The 18,965-nt window shown below is 41.2% G+C and overlaps 1 protein-coding gene across 2 annotated transcripts; it reads right to left on the bottom strand.

Moving 5' to 3' along the window:
• Positions 1 to 284: 284 nt before the first annotated feature.
• kcnip1b (Kv channel interacting protein 1 b) lies at positions 285 to 18,726 on the bottom strand. Of its 2 annotated transcripts, none has more exons than XM_070982740.1 (8): positions 17,735 to 18,726; positions 4,119 to 4,243; positions 3,244 to 3,313; positions 3,085 to 3,155; positions 2,896 to 3,003; positions 2,704 to 2,808; positions 2,241 to 2,303; positions 285 to 1,789 (listed from the first exon to the last, which is right to left on the bottom strand). In XM_070982740.1, the coding sequence occupies exons 1-8, from the start codon at positions 17,820 to 17,822 to the stop codon at positions 1,742 to 1,744; spliced, it is 678 nt and encodes a 225-aa protein (XP_070838841.1). In that variant the 5' UTR covers positions 17,823 to 18,726; the 3' UTR covers positions 285 to 1,741. The 2 variants fall into 2 exon arrangements, with proteins under 2 accessions (XP_070838841.1, XP_070838842.1); XM_070982741.1 differs by lacking the exon at positions 17,735 to 18,726 and adding an exon at positions 8,758 to 9,187.
• Between the last annotated feature and the right edge of the window lie 239 nt (positions 18,727 to 18,965).

Raw genomic sequence — 18,965 nt, 5'->3', positions numbered from 1 at the left:
GAGGATGGAAGGTTAACAAGGGGGAAGGACTCCTCCCTCAAATGGCCCATACTCTGTATATGCATGTAGATAAATTCTGGATATGGCTCATGTGAATTTGTAGTTTTATACAGAAGCACCTGTGTTTGTTTCTCCACTCTTATACTGAGGATTATCCTTGATTTATGATTAAATTATACATTTTTAAGAGTATATTTATAAGTATATATAGAACAAATGCAAATAACAACACACACGCACACAGAGAACACAAAGAACAACTGTTAAAGTAAGACACCGCTCAGTTTAAGAATTTACATTTTTATTTTTATGGCTTAGAGTTTATTTTCTGTTTGTGAGATTTAACAACTCTGTTCCAAACCAAGATATCAGAGACCAGAGGCTGTGATGTCACACTGATGTACCACACAGCAAAGAGCTGCTCCACCGACAGCAAAAAGAACAGCCATGAATATTTCAGTGCTTCAGCTACTATATCCTAGTGAGATTTCTGTTATGGCAAAGCTTTCCAATACACCCTGATTCACAGAAAACCATTCTGCAGGAGTCACCCTGTTCTGGACATCAGTGTGACATCACACATCTGGTCTGGATGCAGGAGGAGGCAGTGCCAAATGTTGATTTATACAGATCGAGCTGTCCTGTCCTCCGTGCCATCAAAATATCACATTCCAAAGCTGACATTCAGTCGTATTTCCCTGCAAGATTATCTGAAACTTTCTGTTTCTTGTATAACTGCACACCTCTGAGCGAGGTCAATGAGGTTGAACCGTACAAATATTTTCCCGTCATCGTCTTCACTTCACTCTGAGTCACACCTTGATCACCTGTCACCTGTGCAAATAAAGGTATTGGTTTAATGATCATAAGCCTCTTTTATTCAACAAATTGGTTTTGCGGGCACTTCATCATGAAATCCAAAATCTATGCACATTTTCTCACAATACTTGCTTTTTACATTTTTGACAACACACCGATTTGACCACAAGAAGCAAAGCAGCAGGTGAAAATATAATAGAATGAATCGATTTCTTTTTACTAAAACCTAAGCGCCAACATAGACAGAGAGACAGACACACGCACCACATAAGACCCACAAAATGTACTGTTTCCAAATTGCTTCACTCTCTACTGGAAGCTTAAGACGGACTTAACAGAGAGCATCAGACATACTCAGCAGGCAAGCGACAGCCAGGTCAACACGAAGGGGTCACTGCAACCAACACATGACATCTGAAATATGCCATATCTGTCAACCATTAGATGCATGAGATAAATATACAGTAGAAGTTCTTATGGCCAAATTCCCATAACAAATGTTTGGAGATAAATCAAAACTTCTGCAAAAGCATGCATTTAGTTTGACCCAAAAAAAAAGAAAAAAAAAAAAAAGGTTTTGCTGGTTGAACAATAGCTCTTTGCTGGTCTGGAGCAGCCATGTGATGGGTGGCAGGAGCATCTTTATCTTTAACAGGTCAGACAGTGAAGTCTGTTATGTCCAAGTCTGTCACATCAGTCGCTTTGTATCGCGTGGAGATATCTCTGCAGGAAAGCAAAAAGCGTTCCAGTCCAGTCCCTTCTTTCGAGACACTGTGGGGCATTCTGGCTGTATCCAGACCACAGCTGGATAAGATGGGAGCAGGAGAAGGGGCTGGATATTGCACATATGCATCCACACGCACGCACTCACACCAAGCCCTCTCATTATTCCATGTCTTTGTCTCCGTCATCTCCTCTTGTCCTACATCACGTTTTCAAACAGCTGCATGGATCTCATCATGGTTTCATCCTGCAGAAAGAGAAGACGAGCAATCAGGGCAGAATGATGCAATTAACGAGCAACATGCTGCGTCCCCATATCGTGTAGCATAGCAATGTATAATCAACCATAGTGTATAAGCTGCATGAGGACAGCAACTTCTAGATACATCTTCTTTCTTTGCACATTACACAGAACATCAGTTCCAAAGTAATCTAACCTCAAAGGTCCACTTAGTAGCTTTCAGAACATTAAACTGAATCACATGGACTCACATATTCTTACATATTGTTTCCCAAAGGTCTAGAATGAACTTCCATGTTTAACATACATATATAAGTAACTGTGGATAAATTCATGCACTGTATGATCTGTTTCTTTATTCTTCACACTTTGGCACTTCAAAGTTAGCACCATATATTTTTTCTATATCTTATTATAATTACATATTGAAATAGCTCCAGTGTAGGGCAATACATACCTCCTGGCAGGCTATAACAAACTCGTCTAAAGTCACCACTCCATCTTTGTTTTTATCCATTTTCTGTGAGAAAAAAACATTGTAATATCATTTGAATCAGTATCAAATACAAGCAAATATCAAATGATTATGTCGTTGTGGAAATGTGTTCATTGTGAACCGTCTTACAGTTTTTACCTTTAATTAACAACAGCTTTAGTTTTTGAAAAAGGTTAAAAAATAATGACTGCAAAGTTGCCTTCTAGACTGCAGGGACTGTGAGTGCTCATGATAGAAAACTTTATAAGCCTTTTCCAAAGCACATCTGAAGTGTCTCAATAAACCGTGGAGGTTCATTTGGGAAGCTGCTGATGAGACACATTAAGAACCAGATTGTTTTCCCTCATGCTGTCTAAACACCATGGCTTTAAAATCACCTGCCACTGTTCATGATTCATTTTAATCACATATATTAGACATGAACCTGAAAAAAGGCATCCACATGCTGCTGTGGGACGTCCCCCTTTAGCGCGGGGTAGGTGTACTTGCCCATCATGTCATAAATGGCTCTCACGATCTCAGTCATTTCCTGAAACAAGAGAAGATTCACACAGAGGTGAGACATAGACTTTGGATAACACAAAACACTGAAAACAGTGTGAGAGCACAGTCTCACCTCTCTGTTTATGTAGCCATCTCTGTTTATGTCATAAAGGTGAAAGGTCCACTCCAGCTTTTCTCTCAGTGTCCCTCGCAGCAGTATAGACAAACCCATGACAAAGTCCTGGCAGCAACAGGACACAAACTCAGATTCAGAAAGCATCAAATTACATGGAAATAAAGATATGCGTAATATTTTACATACCTTAAACTTAATGGAACCATTGTTTGCAGTGTCAAATGCATTGAAAAGGTAATGCGCATACATGCTTGCATCTGCAACACAAACAATGAATATGTAAGGCTCTCCTGTCTCAAACAGCTTCACAGAGCAATGAAGGAGGTTTGAAATGTTGAGCTTTACCTCCATGAGGAAAGAACTGTGCGTAAATGTGTTTAAATGTCTCCTCATTCACCATACCGCTTGGACATTCCTGCAGGGGAAAAAGAGATGAATTAAAAGATGAATTATATTACCCAGCAGCATCAAAACTGTGCCGTCTCAGTCATGTAGCCGACACAATTTTTTTAGCTGAAGCAGAAAATAAATAGGTCCTAGTAATTGTTCATAGAAAGGTTTTTAGTTAGTTAATTAAGATAATTTGAGGAAAGCCACATTGCTGCTGTTTTTTTGGCCACACCAGCAGATTACAGGCCAAAGAATAACAATTTTTTATTTTGTTGGTCTGTTGCTTCACCAGTTTGGTCCAGACTGAAATATCTCAACCATGCATGCATTAGGTGTTGTACAGATAATCATGGTTCCTAGAGGAGGAATCTTAATGACTTTGGTAATCCCCTCACTTTTTATCTCGTGCCACCAGCAGGTCAAAGTTTTAATTTGTCCAATAATTAGTTTATGACCAAAAACGATTAGCAATCACATCATTCTTGTCTGTTTTTTGTGTTCTGCGCAAACTAGCAAATGTTGCCAATGCTAACACAATAAACGAAGATGGTGACCATAGTAAGCATTAGCCGACACTTGCTAAACATCAGCATGAGAGTGCTGTCATTGTGAGCATGTTATCCTGCTGACATTAGCGTTCAACCCACAGCGCTGCTGGCATTAGGCACAGCCTCATACAGCTGCTCAAACACAAGCCATCAGCGTGGCCAGGTAGACTTCCACAGAAGGGAAAATGTTTTTCTGGAATTAGGGCGATCCAAATATTTAATGGACTACACGCTCTATGCACCAAATTAATCTAATAGCAAGATCAGACAATGTGTGATTACATTCTTGAAACCACGATAGAGGATCTGCAGCTCCTGTTTGGTGAAGTTAGTTTGGGCTTCCAGCTGGTCGAGACCTTCTGGCCTGTGACACACCATCGTCATCTCAAGCTCATCATCTGCTTTATCTACAGGGAAGAGAGAGAGAGAGAGAGAGGTAGAAGGAAATATACTTGTTATACAGAATCATGTGGGCTGGGCTAATGTGATCTTTCCAGTCTTTAGACATATGGAGACTGTAACACGCAGGAAACAGACAACTCAGCAAAGCTTGAGAATGTTAAGTCTCAAAGAAACATGTCGAGAAATGTGATTAGACAGCAGAAAAGAGTGCTCACGAAGCAGCAGGGACATAAGGCAGAGCGAGGATCACAAAGAGGCAAAAAGTGATAAAACGATTGATTCGAGAAGAGCTACGCACACTTTCCCCCCAGGACTTCATTGATGGCAACATTATCGGGTGCTGTCGAGATGGATGGTGGTTAATGATGTGAGGGGCTCGGGGTCTGCTGTGGGCAAGTGTTTGTCACTATGACTATTTCCAGCTACAGGGCAACATTAACATCCAGACATCCGGCAGTAAACACAATCCACAGACCAATCAAACACGAGCAAACATCCAAGAGAAAACAGCCACATAAAGTGCTCTCTGGAAGACTTTACTGCAGTCACTGGCAGCGGCAGACCCCGAGGAACAATGAGACGTAGAGTAGAGCAGGCTGAGCACACATCTACAGCCTTATATTGATGTGGCGGGATGGCATATTTACTGATGGTGGTCTCTGTAATTTGCACAGTTGTGGTCATTTCCCATCTGCTGCCTGTGATATGTTTTGCTTTTATGGAGACCAAGTGATGTTATACTCTACATCTTTGGTTAAATTACTTTAACACATGAAATCCTGCTAAATACACAATGGAAACTGTCCAGCAGGCGATGACTTGACGTGTGCGCACACACTTGAGTCCGAGCAACACTTTGCGCTATAGCTGTGTCAGCGTCAACCGGCTCAGCGAGCCTTGAAGAAAAGGAGATTAAAATGAATATAATACTCCTGCTTTTTGGATGACGGTGATGACTTATTCATTTCAGCCCATTCAGCAGTGCTGTCAAGATTAATCCTCAACACTGAAACTGTATCAGGTGTTATGCATCATCTGCCAGAGGCAATCTTAATTTGAAATTCATATCAAATATCCTTCTGGTCATCCACTTTTTAGTTCCCACAGGCATCCACCGTCTGTGACGATGATATGAAATTAAGCTCGGAGTTGCTGCATTTGTTTCTTTCTGCAAGAATAATCTTTGAATCGTCCTCATTTAGATCCATTTTGTTACTTATTCGCTTTCAGTTTCGATCCATGCAAAGAGGCCTCAGCTATCAGTACACCACTTACAGCTGTGCATGCGCGTTTACATGTGTTTACCGAGATGAAACGCATTCTCAAGGCTTACAGATACGTAGGCTCCATACAGTATTTATGAGTCTACCCTATTAGGTTTATGCTAATCCATATAAGATATGAAAAATGGATGGAAAAGTATTAGAATAATCCAGAGAGATACTATATCTGCTAATTTAAGCATTCTTTTGTGACATTATCTTGTTCTGGGACAGATTTTCATGTATTTGTTCCTTTTTAGATCCTTGAGGTTTTTGTTAATTTTACTGAATTTGGTATTTGTGAGGAATATTTCCAGTATTTACAGTCAGTCATCAGCTGCTTTCTCTCAATCCTCCCTCCATCTTCCCCTGAGCTCCTGTTGCGATCTCCCTGACTCTCGTTGTCATGGGGATAGACAGCCAGGATGAATGTGAATAGAGGGTACGCGGGATCAAATGATTTAAAAAAAAAAATGTGTCAAACACAATTTGTGCATTTATTTCCCCCGCGAGTAAAAACCTTTCATCGCACGACAGCACAACAACAAAGGTGCTGCTTCGTTGTATTCTTCCTGCCACGGCGCATTTGCTTTGCTGCTAATGTGATAGTGTGATCAGAAACAGATGAAATGAAATGAGGGCGAGAAAAGGAAACAGGCAGAGGTGTTGATTAGAGGAGTGGTAAGACACCGTGAAGAGAGAACGAAGGAGTGCGAAGAAAGATGGTGAGAATGACACACGGCAGAGGAGGATTACACAATATTGGAGGACGTAAAAAAGGAAAAATGAGATGGAGTGACAAACACAATGCTATTGATCTCCAAAGCACCATGAAGAAAGGGACATTGATTTTGAATTTGAGCTTTACTGGTAATGACTAGAAGTGGAAATGTGTGTCAGACGGTGACAAGCAGCAGCTCTGTCGTGCTTTTATACACGCAAACTGTTTGAGCGACTTGTTTGTTAGAGTGCTGCAGGTCCAAGTGTAGCTTTGACTGTCAGTGTACAGTGCGCTTCTCTGATGTGCATGGTGAAGGCAAAGTGATATTTTGTGATAAATGCTTGTGTACAGCCAGCAGCTGGTTAGCGTGGCTTGGCATAAAGACTGGAAACAGTGGAAAAGAGCTAGCCTGGCTCTGTTCAAAGGTGCCAAAAACCAGTTGAGTTACAAGGGTCTCTTGGGCTCCAAGCAAGAAATCCCTGGGGCCTCCACCCCACCCATGCACGCTGCAAAAATGTGGTTTTTGCACACATAAATGCACAATTTCCAGGACATTTGAGATGAATACTGAAAAAATAGATTAGTGGTTTTCAAAGTGAGGTCCAGGAACCAGCAGAGGTCCCTGAAAGCCCAGGCCTATCAATAATCATTGTTGTAAATAAGTTGGTCGGGGGCTCCAAGCAACTGCCTGGCTTGCCTGTCTGCAAGCCCTGCCTCTGCCAAAAACCACCTATTGGCACCTTTAAAACTCATTAATAAAGTGTTGTATCTTATTCGTTTAATCCAGTAACTTCCTGGAGTCCTTGCTTGTTGTCTTACAACCTCCAGGAAGCTGCAGCGCCCAACCAAGAATTAGTCTGGCTCATAACCCCCCCTTGTAAAACCACAACATGCATTTTTATACTTTGCATTTTGATACTGATGAAACAAAGAAGATATAACATTTTAATATGTGAGCTTTAGAGGTGCTGATAGGAGGCGGATTTGTGCCCGGCCAGGCTAGTTGTCTCCCCCTGCTTCCAGTCTTTGTGCTAAGCTAAGCTAACTGGCTACAGGTGCCAGCATCATCTCTCAAACCATTCTTGACACAGACGGTTAACAACTTTTTATTTTCTTTCCAATATGTTTTTAACATTCATGTCATGGAACAACTGCAGCTGTTGCTTCAAATCGTCTTTCTCCGCAGTGATTTTTGTCTGCACTCTTGTTTCAAACTTGACTTGTGATTGCTGACCAACCAGACACCACAGACACATCCACCATACTGGTGAAATGTAGAAATGCTGCACTGGTGGCTGTTAACACAAACAACAAATCGTCAAGACAGATAGACAGATGTACAACACTTTCACTATAAGCTCAGATATGTACAACATAGTATTGTATTACTTTCTAACTGTGTCTTATTTTTATTAGTATCCTACTCTGACCTACCTCTCTGCTCTGCTGCTTGTGCTGCTGTGATACTTATTTTCCCTCCTGGGGATCAATAAAGTCTTATCTATACCGTCTTATCTCTGCATGGCTGGCAACACAAGACAAACTTCAATGGACCTAGAAAGGCTGAAAGGCTTTTACCAAAACAAGGGAACAATCATCACCCTTGTCTTGTGGAGTGTTTGCGTCCGACAGTAAGAGTAATTGATTCGCTGGTTCATGTATTTTTTTCTTTATTTCATGCTGCTACAAATTCATCCTTCATCCCGGCTGAGAAATGTTCACACTCTCCTCTTATGCCCCTACAACCCAGTCTCCATGACAACGAGGATCTCAAGCATAAGGCCAGGGAGAGGTATGATATGTGAGCTGCGTGTTAATTCACAGACTCCTGCCTGAACCCTCATTCACTCCGCCTTTCTCTTTCACTCACTTACACATTCAACAGACACCCACACATGGACAACACACACACACACACACACACACGCACACACGCACACACATGTAATCATAGGGGTCAGGGGCAGTGATTTTGCTCTCTGGTTATTTTCAAGGACGTCCGACCTCATGGTATACTGTAATCTCTACATGTGTACATGGGTTACGCTTCACACCTCATACTGATTCCTCACAATTCTGCTGCACTTCCCTGAGGGAATATTTATACATTTCCATTTAAGAAATACTCATTATATGAAAGACTTGTAGTAAAACATAGCATCAATTCTATTGGTTTATGTACTTTACACGCACATGCCTTTCAGTGTCATTCGATGACATGGAAGTAACGTTTAGTAAATGCATTAGCTGGTCTATTTTTGCATTTTTTTCTGATGGACTTCCTTGTTCAATAATTTACAGTTACCCCACAGAAATATGGCAAATATAGAAATGTTTTTGTTTGTGTTAAATGTGCACGTGTGCAACACATAGAAAAAAGCACAGAAACAAACACGTATCATGAACTACATTTGATTCAATGATCTGAGTGTTTTCTTTCTATACATATTTCTTTGTGCTCTCTCTCTCTGTTTAGTCCAGCTCTCTGTTGCTCTTTTGTCTCCACTCCATCTTTTTCTGACTAACATTGACGTACCTCTGGATGGTCTCCTCTGCTTGGTTTGCATGGTCAAAGTGCCCACCACTGCACCCATGTTGTCACCGTGGAAACCGGCCTGGCCAAACAACCCAGAGAGTGATAGTCCTCTATTTATTTCCCGATCTTGTCAGCCTGTCGCTCTGTATTTATCTGCCTCCACAGCTCTGGATCTTAAAGGGGCTTTGCCCCTGTTGTTTCCTCTCGCCGGCTTCAGATCTGTCACTGAGGAATGACTCTCTTCTTTGAGCTGATTCTCTTGGATTTCTGAGCTCTTTCTCTCAAACACACACGCACACGAGCTGCTCCTGCCTTTCTGCGCCACTCCCTCCGTTCTGTGCCTCATTCTACTCATCTGTCAGCCTTTCCCCCTCTTTCGAGCTCCCTGCCTCCTCATGCCCTCGTGTTATTGTGGAGTGCTGGTAACCAGTGCTGGACTCAGTAATCACACCACTGACAACAGAATGGTAGCAGGTGAAGATCATGCATTTACTACCAGATCCCCATGATTCATTTCCCTTTTTACTGCCCTGACACACACACACACACACACACACACACACACACACACACACACACACACACACACACACACACACACACACACACACACACACACACACACACACACACACACACAAACCTGTTCAACCCAATGGTTAATGATGACCTCAGTTCAATACCACTTCAAAATAGCGCTCTGCTCCCTGAAGCATAGTTTGTACCATAATGAGCCTGTAGATATACATTATGTCAGCAGTGAAGCCCACTTGTGTGTGCGTTTGTGCGTGAATTCAGCACAATGACATGGCTAAACCTTTTACGCTTTCCCTCTTATTCTAATGTGGAGGGCAACAGAGGATTTTTTTTGACTATAAGAGTGTTAGAGTGTTTAATAGTGTCAATGAATATTCATGGAGCTGCTTCAATGTAAGAAAATGAGACCGTGTGCTGGGGAGAGGAAGGCAGTGGGAGTGAGTGATATTTATTTCTCTACAAGTGGTAGGCATTAAAACTCGAACAGCTTTGTTGGAAGCTGAAGTAAATGTTTATCATATGATAAGTGCTTCCTCTTCTTAAACAATCTCATTCACTGAGGTAAAAGGAAGCAAGTGAGGCTGAGACAGGATATTGCTATAGTCTGTTTTATGATTGGATATGTTATCAGACAGTGACCATTATTAAATCAAAGGAGGGCCATTTAAAACTGATTGATTTGGTGCTTTGGTCTATGTGAGGTCCATGTAGTATAAAGTGATGGCGTGAGCGCAGGACATGTGAGTGTGTTTTTAAATATTCCACTGGCTGCAGACCAGAGATGCAAATGCTCTGCTTCTTTCATTGTTTCTCTCTCTCTCTCTCTCTCTCTCTCTCTCTGTGTGTGTGTGTGTGTGTGTGTGTGGTGCCATGTATTCCTCACATTGTGGGGACATAAATCACAGTCACACTGCAGGGACTCACCTCCGTATGGGGACAAAACGCAAGTCCCTGTAATGTAAGTCATTAAATGTTAGGATGAAGACTGGGGTTGAGGTTAGGGTCAAGCATGTAGTGGTTATAATTATGGTTAGGGTAAGTCTCCAGGAAATTAATGTAAGTCTATGTAATGAAACACAACCGTGTGTGTTGATGTTTGTGTGGGCTCAGAAAACCTCTCTTGGTTTAAAAAATTCATGGTCTGCCATTTTTTCAATGCCATTTCAGCTTTCTTGGTTCTTGAAAGTTGCGTTCCGCTTCCTCTGTTACAGCTGTAAAAAGAGCAACAGCCATGTGAAAGGAGTGCACCTTAACTGGCAAAAAGACAGCCTAAACCCTATAGTGTATGCACAGGCATAAGTATGCAGCTCACTGCTATTCAAATGAGGTTGTGTGTCTCTGTGTGTGTGTGTGTGTGTGTGTGTGTGTGTGTGTGTGTGTGTGTGTGTGTGTGTGTGTGTGTGCATGTAGGTTGCTGTGTCCTGTGATTGCTCAGGTGGAGCTCAGATAAGAACTTAACATGCACTGATTAATTAAACATGCAGTCATGCATAATTCTGATAAATATACACCTCTCTCACGCTAGGCCTGCAGGAAGTGGTTACCTTATTAATAGACCTTCCTGAGAGTCATTTAGCAGGCGTCCTATCTTTTGCTTACACTCTTCCTCCCTTTTGCATCTGTATTTCTTCTGTTTAAATATTGGCAGAGTAAAATTAAGACGTTACCTTTTCACCTTTACAGACACTCATTCCTTTCATTCAGCGATTTTCCTGCGTTTTCCTATCAAATATTCATTACTTTTACTGGCTGGAAAACTGCAGCGCTGTCACTTCATTGCGGGAAGCATAAATAAAAATTCGAAATAATATCACAGATTTGAAACAATCTTTCCCCTCCGCTTCTCCCTGACACATCAACGAACACATACAAACACTTGCGGACTGGGAATTAAGTATTCAGATTACTATAAGAAACCCATTGTAATCCCCACGACAGATGTTTGCCATCTGGAAGTGCCTTTCTGCACCATATCGCCCTGCACTGTGACGAGCACCAAGGACACTGCAGCCTGACTTCATAATCTCTTCATTATGTTTTAACTCGTTCATGATCTACACAAGTTCAGCTCAATGCCACCAACAGACAGGAATCACTCCCGTCTTACAGGCGCTGTTGAAAAGGTGAAGGATCAATAGAAGAGTAAAGAGAAAATGAGCGTGACTACATTTGTTAATTTATCCTTTGTGTTCGGTTTGCAAAGCCTTATCCCTAATAATCAATAGGTGCATGACGGCATGGCTTTCCTTTTCCCTGACCTGTTTACTTTTATTTCTGGATACTCCACTCTTTCAGTCTCGCGCTGCATTCATCTTTCATGTGATTTTAAAAAATACATAACTATCATTCATGAAAAGCCATTTAACTCATTGTTTCAGTTGATGCCTGAGTCTGAGGCTGTGTCCTCAGTTTTCCTTTATTTGACTGAATCCACGAGTAAATGTGATCAAATACAACAGCACATATTTTTTTTCAAGGCTGGGCAAATGAAATTTGGAAGAAGTAAGAAACCCTTGATGCGGGGGAAACTGCAGTCTCTGTTTTGGCATGAGATGGCAGTTTCAGAAGTGATAAGTGGTTCTCTAGACTTGTTATGCAAGAGGTCGCATCATTGAATTATTTCATCTCTGCTGCTCTCCTCCTCACCTTAGTATTCCTCTGTCTCCTGTGCACTCCACATTAGAGCTGGTCGTGCTTTAAGACATGACAAACATGGAAATGGGCTACATGATGAATCCATTTATCTGGATAGCTGTTTAAAGTATGAATTAATACAGGCACCACAACATGTTCATGTTCCCGGTATTCAAAAGCATGTCGTGAAAATGTGGTTATTGTAATTGCTTTAGTTACTTTATCTGCTTTTCTCTGGTTCATATCAAACTGAATTTAATAGCTTCGGCTCTGTTTGACTGGTCAGATAAAACAAGCAATTTAAACACAGTTTTTGGCCGTCAGTAGCCTTATTAGGATTATGTAGGAAAATAACAAAATAATCAGCTGCAGCCAGCGTCCCTAATTAGTAATTTGATAGTAAGGAAATGTATATTGCAACAAATATTTACTGAAACCTTCTACTGACATGAAAAAATGATTTCGAGAAGAGGAATTGTAAAATAACAATAACATTATTTTATTGTGACTTTTAAATTAGTATTAAAGTGCGCTGTATCAAGGAGAAGCTCAGCAAAATTAAATATTGATTTGCTCATATTTAAGTGCTCATAGTGCTCTTACTGTACGGAGCAGTGCCCTCAAAACAGGGCTTCTTCTTCTTGGAAGTATATGACACTGGCTCTGTTCGATGTGATGGATTATACTGACTTAAGCAAACACACTCAAGTAACCGCACACACACCCAAGGAGAGAAGAGGTCTCAGGGGAAGAGTGTGATAGATATATGTCAGCACACACACAAATACGCAAATGTGAATAGCTTTCATTTGCATAATCATGATGGTGACTGACTTTATTGGTCTTCAGTCTCTTCTTTTTGACTCTGTCAGTGTTTTTGAACTATTAACTCACAGCACTCGTTCTCTTTGATATGTTGTGGTGCTACTCTTTGAACAACAGATGGCAGCAGTGTACAATGTTTCCTGACACAATCAGCAGCTTGTGTGCCATTGGAAGCTCATTTTGCTCACGACTCAATACAACATGTACAAAATTGAAAAGAATACAACATATGAGCATGGACCCTGGATGCATAGCACCCCACTACAATACCGTACATCACCCAGCTATCACCAGGCTGCTCACTGCACCAAATGCTTGTCTGTCACAAGGGGATCCTGTATGTAAATATCATAGTAAAACAATGAGGCCGGAGAGAAATAAAGCAGAGAATGTAACATGCAGAGGAAGCAAGAGATAAAAATAAATTGAGACGACGACGGTTACATAAAAGTGTGTAGTGAGGTGATGTAAAAAATTAAAAGCACAGACGCTCTGTCAGATTCAATCCACTGCTTTTACAGCCACAGAGGAAGAGAGAGAGAGAGAGAGAGAGAGAGAGAGAGAGAGAGAGAGAGAGAGAGAGAGAGAGAGATTGGAGTAGGAAAAGAAAGAGATTTTGATGAAAACAGCTGACAAACGCAGAGCAATACTGGATAATTCTGCTGTGTGCTTTGGTTATCATAGAGGTATGGATCGGCCTCTGTAGTGTGGGATGAGGTGACTCTGCTACAAGGTTATGCACATGTGACTGAAAAAATCGAGGGGCAGGTACAGCATGGGGCTCAATGATAGATAGACAGGATCCACCTATCTTCATCTACTCTCCTTCTGTTTCCAACCTGAGTCTATATGAAAATGGTGTAAAGACAAGAGCATGTATATTTCAATGCAAGCAAACACATCAGAATACTTGCACTTTGGGTTCATGGTCAACACGATTTTTTAGACTGTTGACTGTTGAACATTAGACGCTATGGGATAATGTGAAATGCTACACTGCATTTTAGCCTTTAAGAGTTCTGGTTGGCTGCCCAATGTCCTGTTGGCAGTGATGGGTATTGCACCGAAATAGTAAGTCCACAAAGACTGAATAAAAGCCATCTTTGGCGTGCACAGTAATAATAGCAAGTGGAGACGCTACTGCTTTACTCTCGGGCTAACCTTCTGAATGGAAAAATACTCTGTTTGTTGCAGCTACACTATCAAATGTCTCTCAAGTTTACATTTTTTCTTACCTCTTACAGATTACAACTAATGTATTTTTAAAAGGAGACCTATGTGAACTCAGAGTATAAAGTGCAGTATAAAAGCATAAATACTTGCAATACAGTGGCCACTTGGGACCTAAGAATAACAGTGCGAGCCAGTCAGCTTAAGGCCCAAGGCGTATCACCAGCCCTGTTTCCACAACCCTAACTCTCCATCTTGCAGTGTTTAAAGGTCTGAAAATGAATATACATGCTGCTGCATTTGTAAGTAGAGCATTTTAAAGGTTAACAGCCTTTTTATGCATCATGTCACTTTATATATGTAGTGTGTGCAGGCAAATATGCATAGCAAAGAAAACTACTGAAGTTACATGTGTGTTGGAGATGAGGGAGCATTTTTCAGTCCACCTGATATGCTCGCGTGTGTGATGCAGAATATGCATATGTGTGCATATTTTCATGTCTTCTTCCATGCATATGATAGCATGCAGGTCCTCTGCACAATCTGAGCTGAGATGATGCTGTGAGACATGTTTCGGAGCAAACCGCAGAGAAAGACGTTTCAATCTACAGGCACAAAAGTTTCAATCCACAAAAGGTTTCAATTTTCAAGAGGTTTAACATCTTCAAGGTTTCACTCTACAAGCACAATAAAAAAATAAAGACACATGGAAAGAGTTTTTATTTTTCTGCTTTTGTCATTTTCTGATGTTTGGATATGTCTCATGCTGCCCTGGCCAAAGATTCTGAATGGTTTTATCTGTTGAATACCACTGTCACATGACAGTGACATTTCTAACCTTGCATGAGTTTTAATTTAATTAATGCCGCAATCTCCCAATTATGTTTGAAGATATGGACTAAATGTGGGCAACCACCAAATTTAAATCTATAATTTGATGCTGTGAAAGGTCTGGAATTACGTTTGGTTGACAAATGTACAATACAAATATTCTGCAGCTATTTATCATTACAGTTCATAGTTTACGAGAAGAGATTTCTACAATTTTATCCACCGTGGACATCTTTTATTGACATGTTTTTGTTTTTTTTTTACATTTATGGACACAATAACAGGAACATAATGTACAATGTGTGATGCAATCTCATGCAATAATACTGAATAATATTGAAATATCTTTGTTAAGTGGAATTTATTGAGTCTGTGGCAGAGATGTGTTATTTCTGCTTCCTTTTGAGGCTTTACATCCAAGTGTTTTTGTACTAAATTGTATTGTATTAGACAACTGTGTCTGGTGGTGTGTCCACCTCTTTGAAATTTGTACTTAAAAGCTGATTTTTCATTAATAACACACGTGTATTATACCACGTGTTGTGCTGAACTGGAAAACTATCCATTTTCTCGTACATTATTAACAGGAAAAGCCCATAAATTTGAAGATTGCCACTGTGGTTTGAAATGATTGAATCAATGGGCCCCATTGATGATAATTTACGACTTCATATTTTGACTAGAGGCACTTAATTAACTCAGTGACATTCAATTATGGAACTGAATGAAGACATGGCCTCTGTGCTGCCCAGTGCACAAGCATCTTAACCTTAAGAAACAAAAGGGCAGAGCCATGTGCTGCAAACATGTGCAGAAGCACAATGTCAAAGGACTAGATGTTCAATAGAATTCCCATTCCACCTCATCAACTACCTCTGAGGACATGGTGGACAAGGTAACTGGCATGTACAAATAATGACAGTATGGAGTCCAGTAAATGGAGGAAAAAAAACATCTTAATGAAAATCATCCAGGAGCTGTCGAGGATAACTGCGGCCTCAGGACACATCTGAAGGACAATCTTTTTTTTTTTCCCCACATTATCACTTTACTTTGGTAATTAGTCCAAATAAGATTGTCCTCTTGCTGTAAAGGTAGGTTTGGAATTGTTCGCTGATTTCTTTGTTATATAAAAGGATGCATAGTCCACAGTCTCTCAGGTTTTAGACACTAAAGATATGTGGCTGCAGTGCATGACCTAGATTGTCAACCCGAGCAGCCATAAGTAGGCTGTATTATTTCTAGAACAGCATGGTGGATGACAAAGCCACCAGTTTAGAAGACTTTATTTCACTCTCATTACAGTACACTGCAGTTTTTCATACAAAGCAACACCATAAAACTATGCCTACTGTAGGTATTGAGGTTGATTTTGGTCGCTTCCGCTGGACAGCTTTTCTGGACATCTCAGGTAGTTTGCTCAGCTGATCCTGGCAGATGCAAATGATTTATAACGAGAGATTAAGAATATCCAAATGTTGGAAGGCTGGAAAATATGCAGCTGGTGATTACATGTGTATTAGGGAGACAAATGATTGGAAAAATGCATAAAGCAGAGATTCGTGGCCCACAGTGAGAGCTTAAATGAATCATCGCCTGCACCTGCACAAATATATTAGATGCCATATTTGTGTGCTGGATTTTATTTTAAAAGCATATCACAGCAGAGGTTTTTGTTGGAAGTGAGAGTCTGTTTTGTCAGTCGTGACTGACTCGCAGCTGCAGTCTGTCTTTGTGACTCAGCATTTGCTTTTTGCTGTTAAGGTGAAAAGTAACTTTCAAACAAAGGATGATGGACGCTGTGAGGAGAAAGAGAGCCAGGGCTTTTAACACAGAGATGATAAACATGACGAGAGGTTGAGAGTGCATCGCAACTGTCGCCCAAGGAGGGTGTAGGGATGATGCATGCGTGACCTCATCATTCAGCTCTTACCCAGATCACACAGGAAGTCCATGAGAAGACCTAATTCACTACAAGTAAAAGGTACCCCATAGGCAAACCCAACAACACCCTTGATGGCGCTTCACTGCAAACAAATGTGCATCATTAACAAAATAAACCTGACGACAATCTCTGACTTACCTGCCTCTGGATTTACCTGTCCACCACATCCTTAGTGTTACCCACTCTTTGTGTGATGGAGATGTGTGTTTGTTTGCACATGTGGTAGTGTTTTGCAGAAGTGATGTAAAATCATGTGCAATGATGGTCTCTGAGCCTAAATCAGAGGTTTCCAAAAGCGCCCAAAAAGGTGAAAATATCCAGTAATGCACAAGAAAAAAGGAAATATTTGAGAAAAGTTTTTTGGAATAATTTTGTGAAACAGAAATATCTTGTCGAGCGACTCCCAGGCTGGGTGCTGGCCTATATGCCACAATTCCTCTACCCTTAACTGGCTCATCTGACCTGATGGCTCAATATAGCTTTCACTAACACAGAACCAGTCACAGTATCTGACACGACTCCAGTGTCCACAACTGAACTAATGATAATCACTTATGGAGCTCCTACTGTATTGTTGGCACAAATTACATGGAAAACTGTATTACATCTGAGCACTGTTGCAGTTACATGTGCAATGCAAGGGCTCAGTGTTTTGCTCAAGGACACTGCGGTACGTGGCTCTTGATGAATAGAATACAGTTTAGCTGTTGTGGGAATTGAATCTTTATCTTGACCGCAGAGCATTGTGCTGTCTATCACAATGCAAGTTGAATCTATATGGAGAAGAAAGCCACATGTAACTCCACTGATAGAAGCTGTGAGTTTTGGGACATCAGTGGCTTTTGACACTAAAATTGCATTTTATTACCCAGCCTTGCATGAAAACCCCCCTGGATCACACTGTCACAGACAGACCCTGTCCATTAAATATCATGTCATCAAGTACACATGAAGCAAGTCATTTACTGTGTAGATGCACATTAAGTGAAAGATGAACACTAAGCATATCACGTTACAGTACAAAAGGCACGATACCTTTCGTGAGGGTTCCTGACACCAATCTCTGCAGGGACTGGATTAATTTGAGCACCCCCTGCCTGCAGCGGCTGGTACAGCCAGCCATCCTGAGGTAGAGGCAGGGGCCGACGGGGCTGAGGCTTCACCAGAGAGAAACAGTTTTTTCCTCCAATATACTTCCACGAAAGCTTTGAGATTGCAAGTGTCTCCACAATATCCTTTCAGGAGATGCTGTTTTAGTGTGGGTTCCTTACTGCACAGAGGAATCTGTCTCAGTAGTTTTTATGATGTGACATCTTAAAGTCCTTTAAGAGGATCTTTGTGGAGGACAAAATAATATCTGAGATGAAAAATAATTCACCTGCAAAGTTAAGTTTGTAGTGTTGCTAAAAAACAAGACAAAATGTTGAATATTTCCTTCCACACGGCTACACCCAGGTACTTGTTAACTCAGTCAGTATTCACTCAGGTGCACTTCACTCACGCAGTCAGAAACTGATGCTCACACACTTGAAGGAGCAAACGCACACTGTGGTGAAGTTTAGAGGCAGGTGTTGAAATAGTGCTAGAAATGCCAAAAGAGCCGGGGCAGAAATGTTGATTGGAAATAAAAATCCAGACCTGTATGTCAAACTTTTAAAAAAGCAAAGTTGTGTCCCGCAGACCAACGTGATGCAGAAGGTAAATTATTGAACGGACTCCCAAAGTAGAACGTGAAGAGCGGTGCGCCGTGGAAGTTCTGTTCGTCTGAGGAAAAGCAGAGACCCCCGTCCAGTTCTTCTCTCCTCCTCTTTACATTTGTCTGAGCTTTCTTTTCCTCTCCTCCTCTTTGTCTTGTGTTCTCTCTTGTGGTCTTGTGAGGTAGCACTTTCTCCCCCAGTCTATATCTTTGTGTGTGAGGGTTTCCTCTGAGCTGCAGTTGGAGCCCTGCGGCTGTGGTCTGTGGAGGAGCTCTGCTCTGGTGCTCTCAGCAGATCTGTACTGCAGAGAATGCCAGCAGCCACCACTGTACCCGCCCCCTTCTCTAAGCTCCCTCCTCCTGTCTTGCATTTGTGCTTCCTCACTCTCAGTCTGACTAATGCTCATTCTTTTTTAGAGCCCCACACAGTTGCATGATTCACGATCCAGTTAAAAGCAAGGTGTAACAAAAAGGGCAGTTAATGTTTGTAGTTCGATGATCCAGGATAAGATTTAGGGGGATCTATTGGCAGACATGGAATATAATATTCATAATTAGATTTTCTTTGGT

The sequence above is a fragment of the Chaetodon trifascialis genome, chromosome 16 (assembly GCF_039877785.1).
Source record: "Chaetodon trifascialis isolate fChaTrf1 chromosome 16, fChaTrf1.hap1, whole genome shotgun sequence".
NCBI lineage: Eukaryota > Metazoa > Chordata > Actinopteri > Chaetodontiformes > Chaetodontidae > Chaetodon > Chaetodon trifascialis.
This window is presented reverse-complemented; position numbering and strand designations above follow the sequence as displayed.

What these genes read in the sequence shown, in the direction of transcription:
- kcnip1b (XM_070982740.1), bottom strand. Translation starts at nt 17,822, where the DNA reads ATGGCTGGCTGTACCAGCCGCTGCAGGCAGGGGGTGCTCAAATTAATC. An exon ending in ACAGTTCTTTCCTCATGGAG is followed by an intron (nt 3,156 to 3,243) that starts GTAAAGCTCAAC and finishes TTTGTGTTGCAG; the next exon opens with ATGCAAGCATGTATGCGCAT. An exon ending in ATGGCTACATAAACAGAGAG is followed by an intron (nt 2,809 to 2,895) that starts GTGAGACTGTGC and finishes CTCTTGTTTCAG; the next exon opens with GAAATGACTGAGATCGTGAG.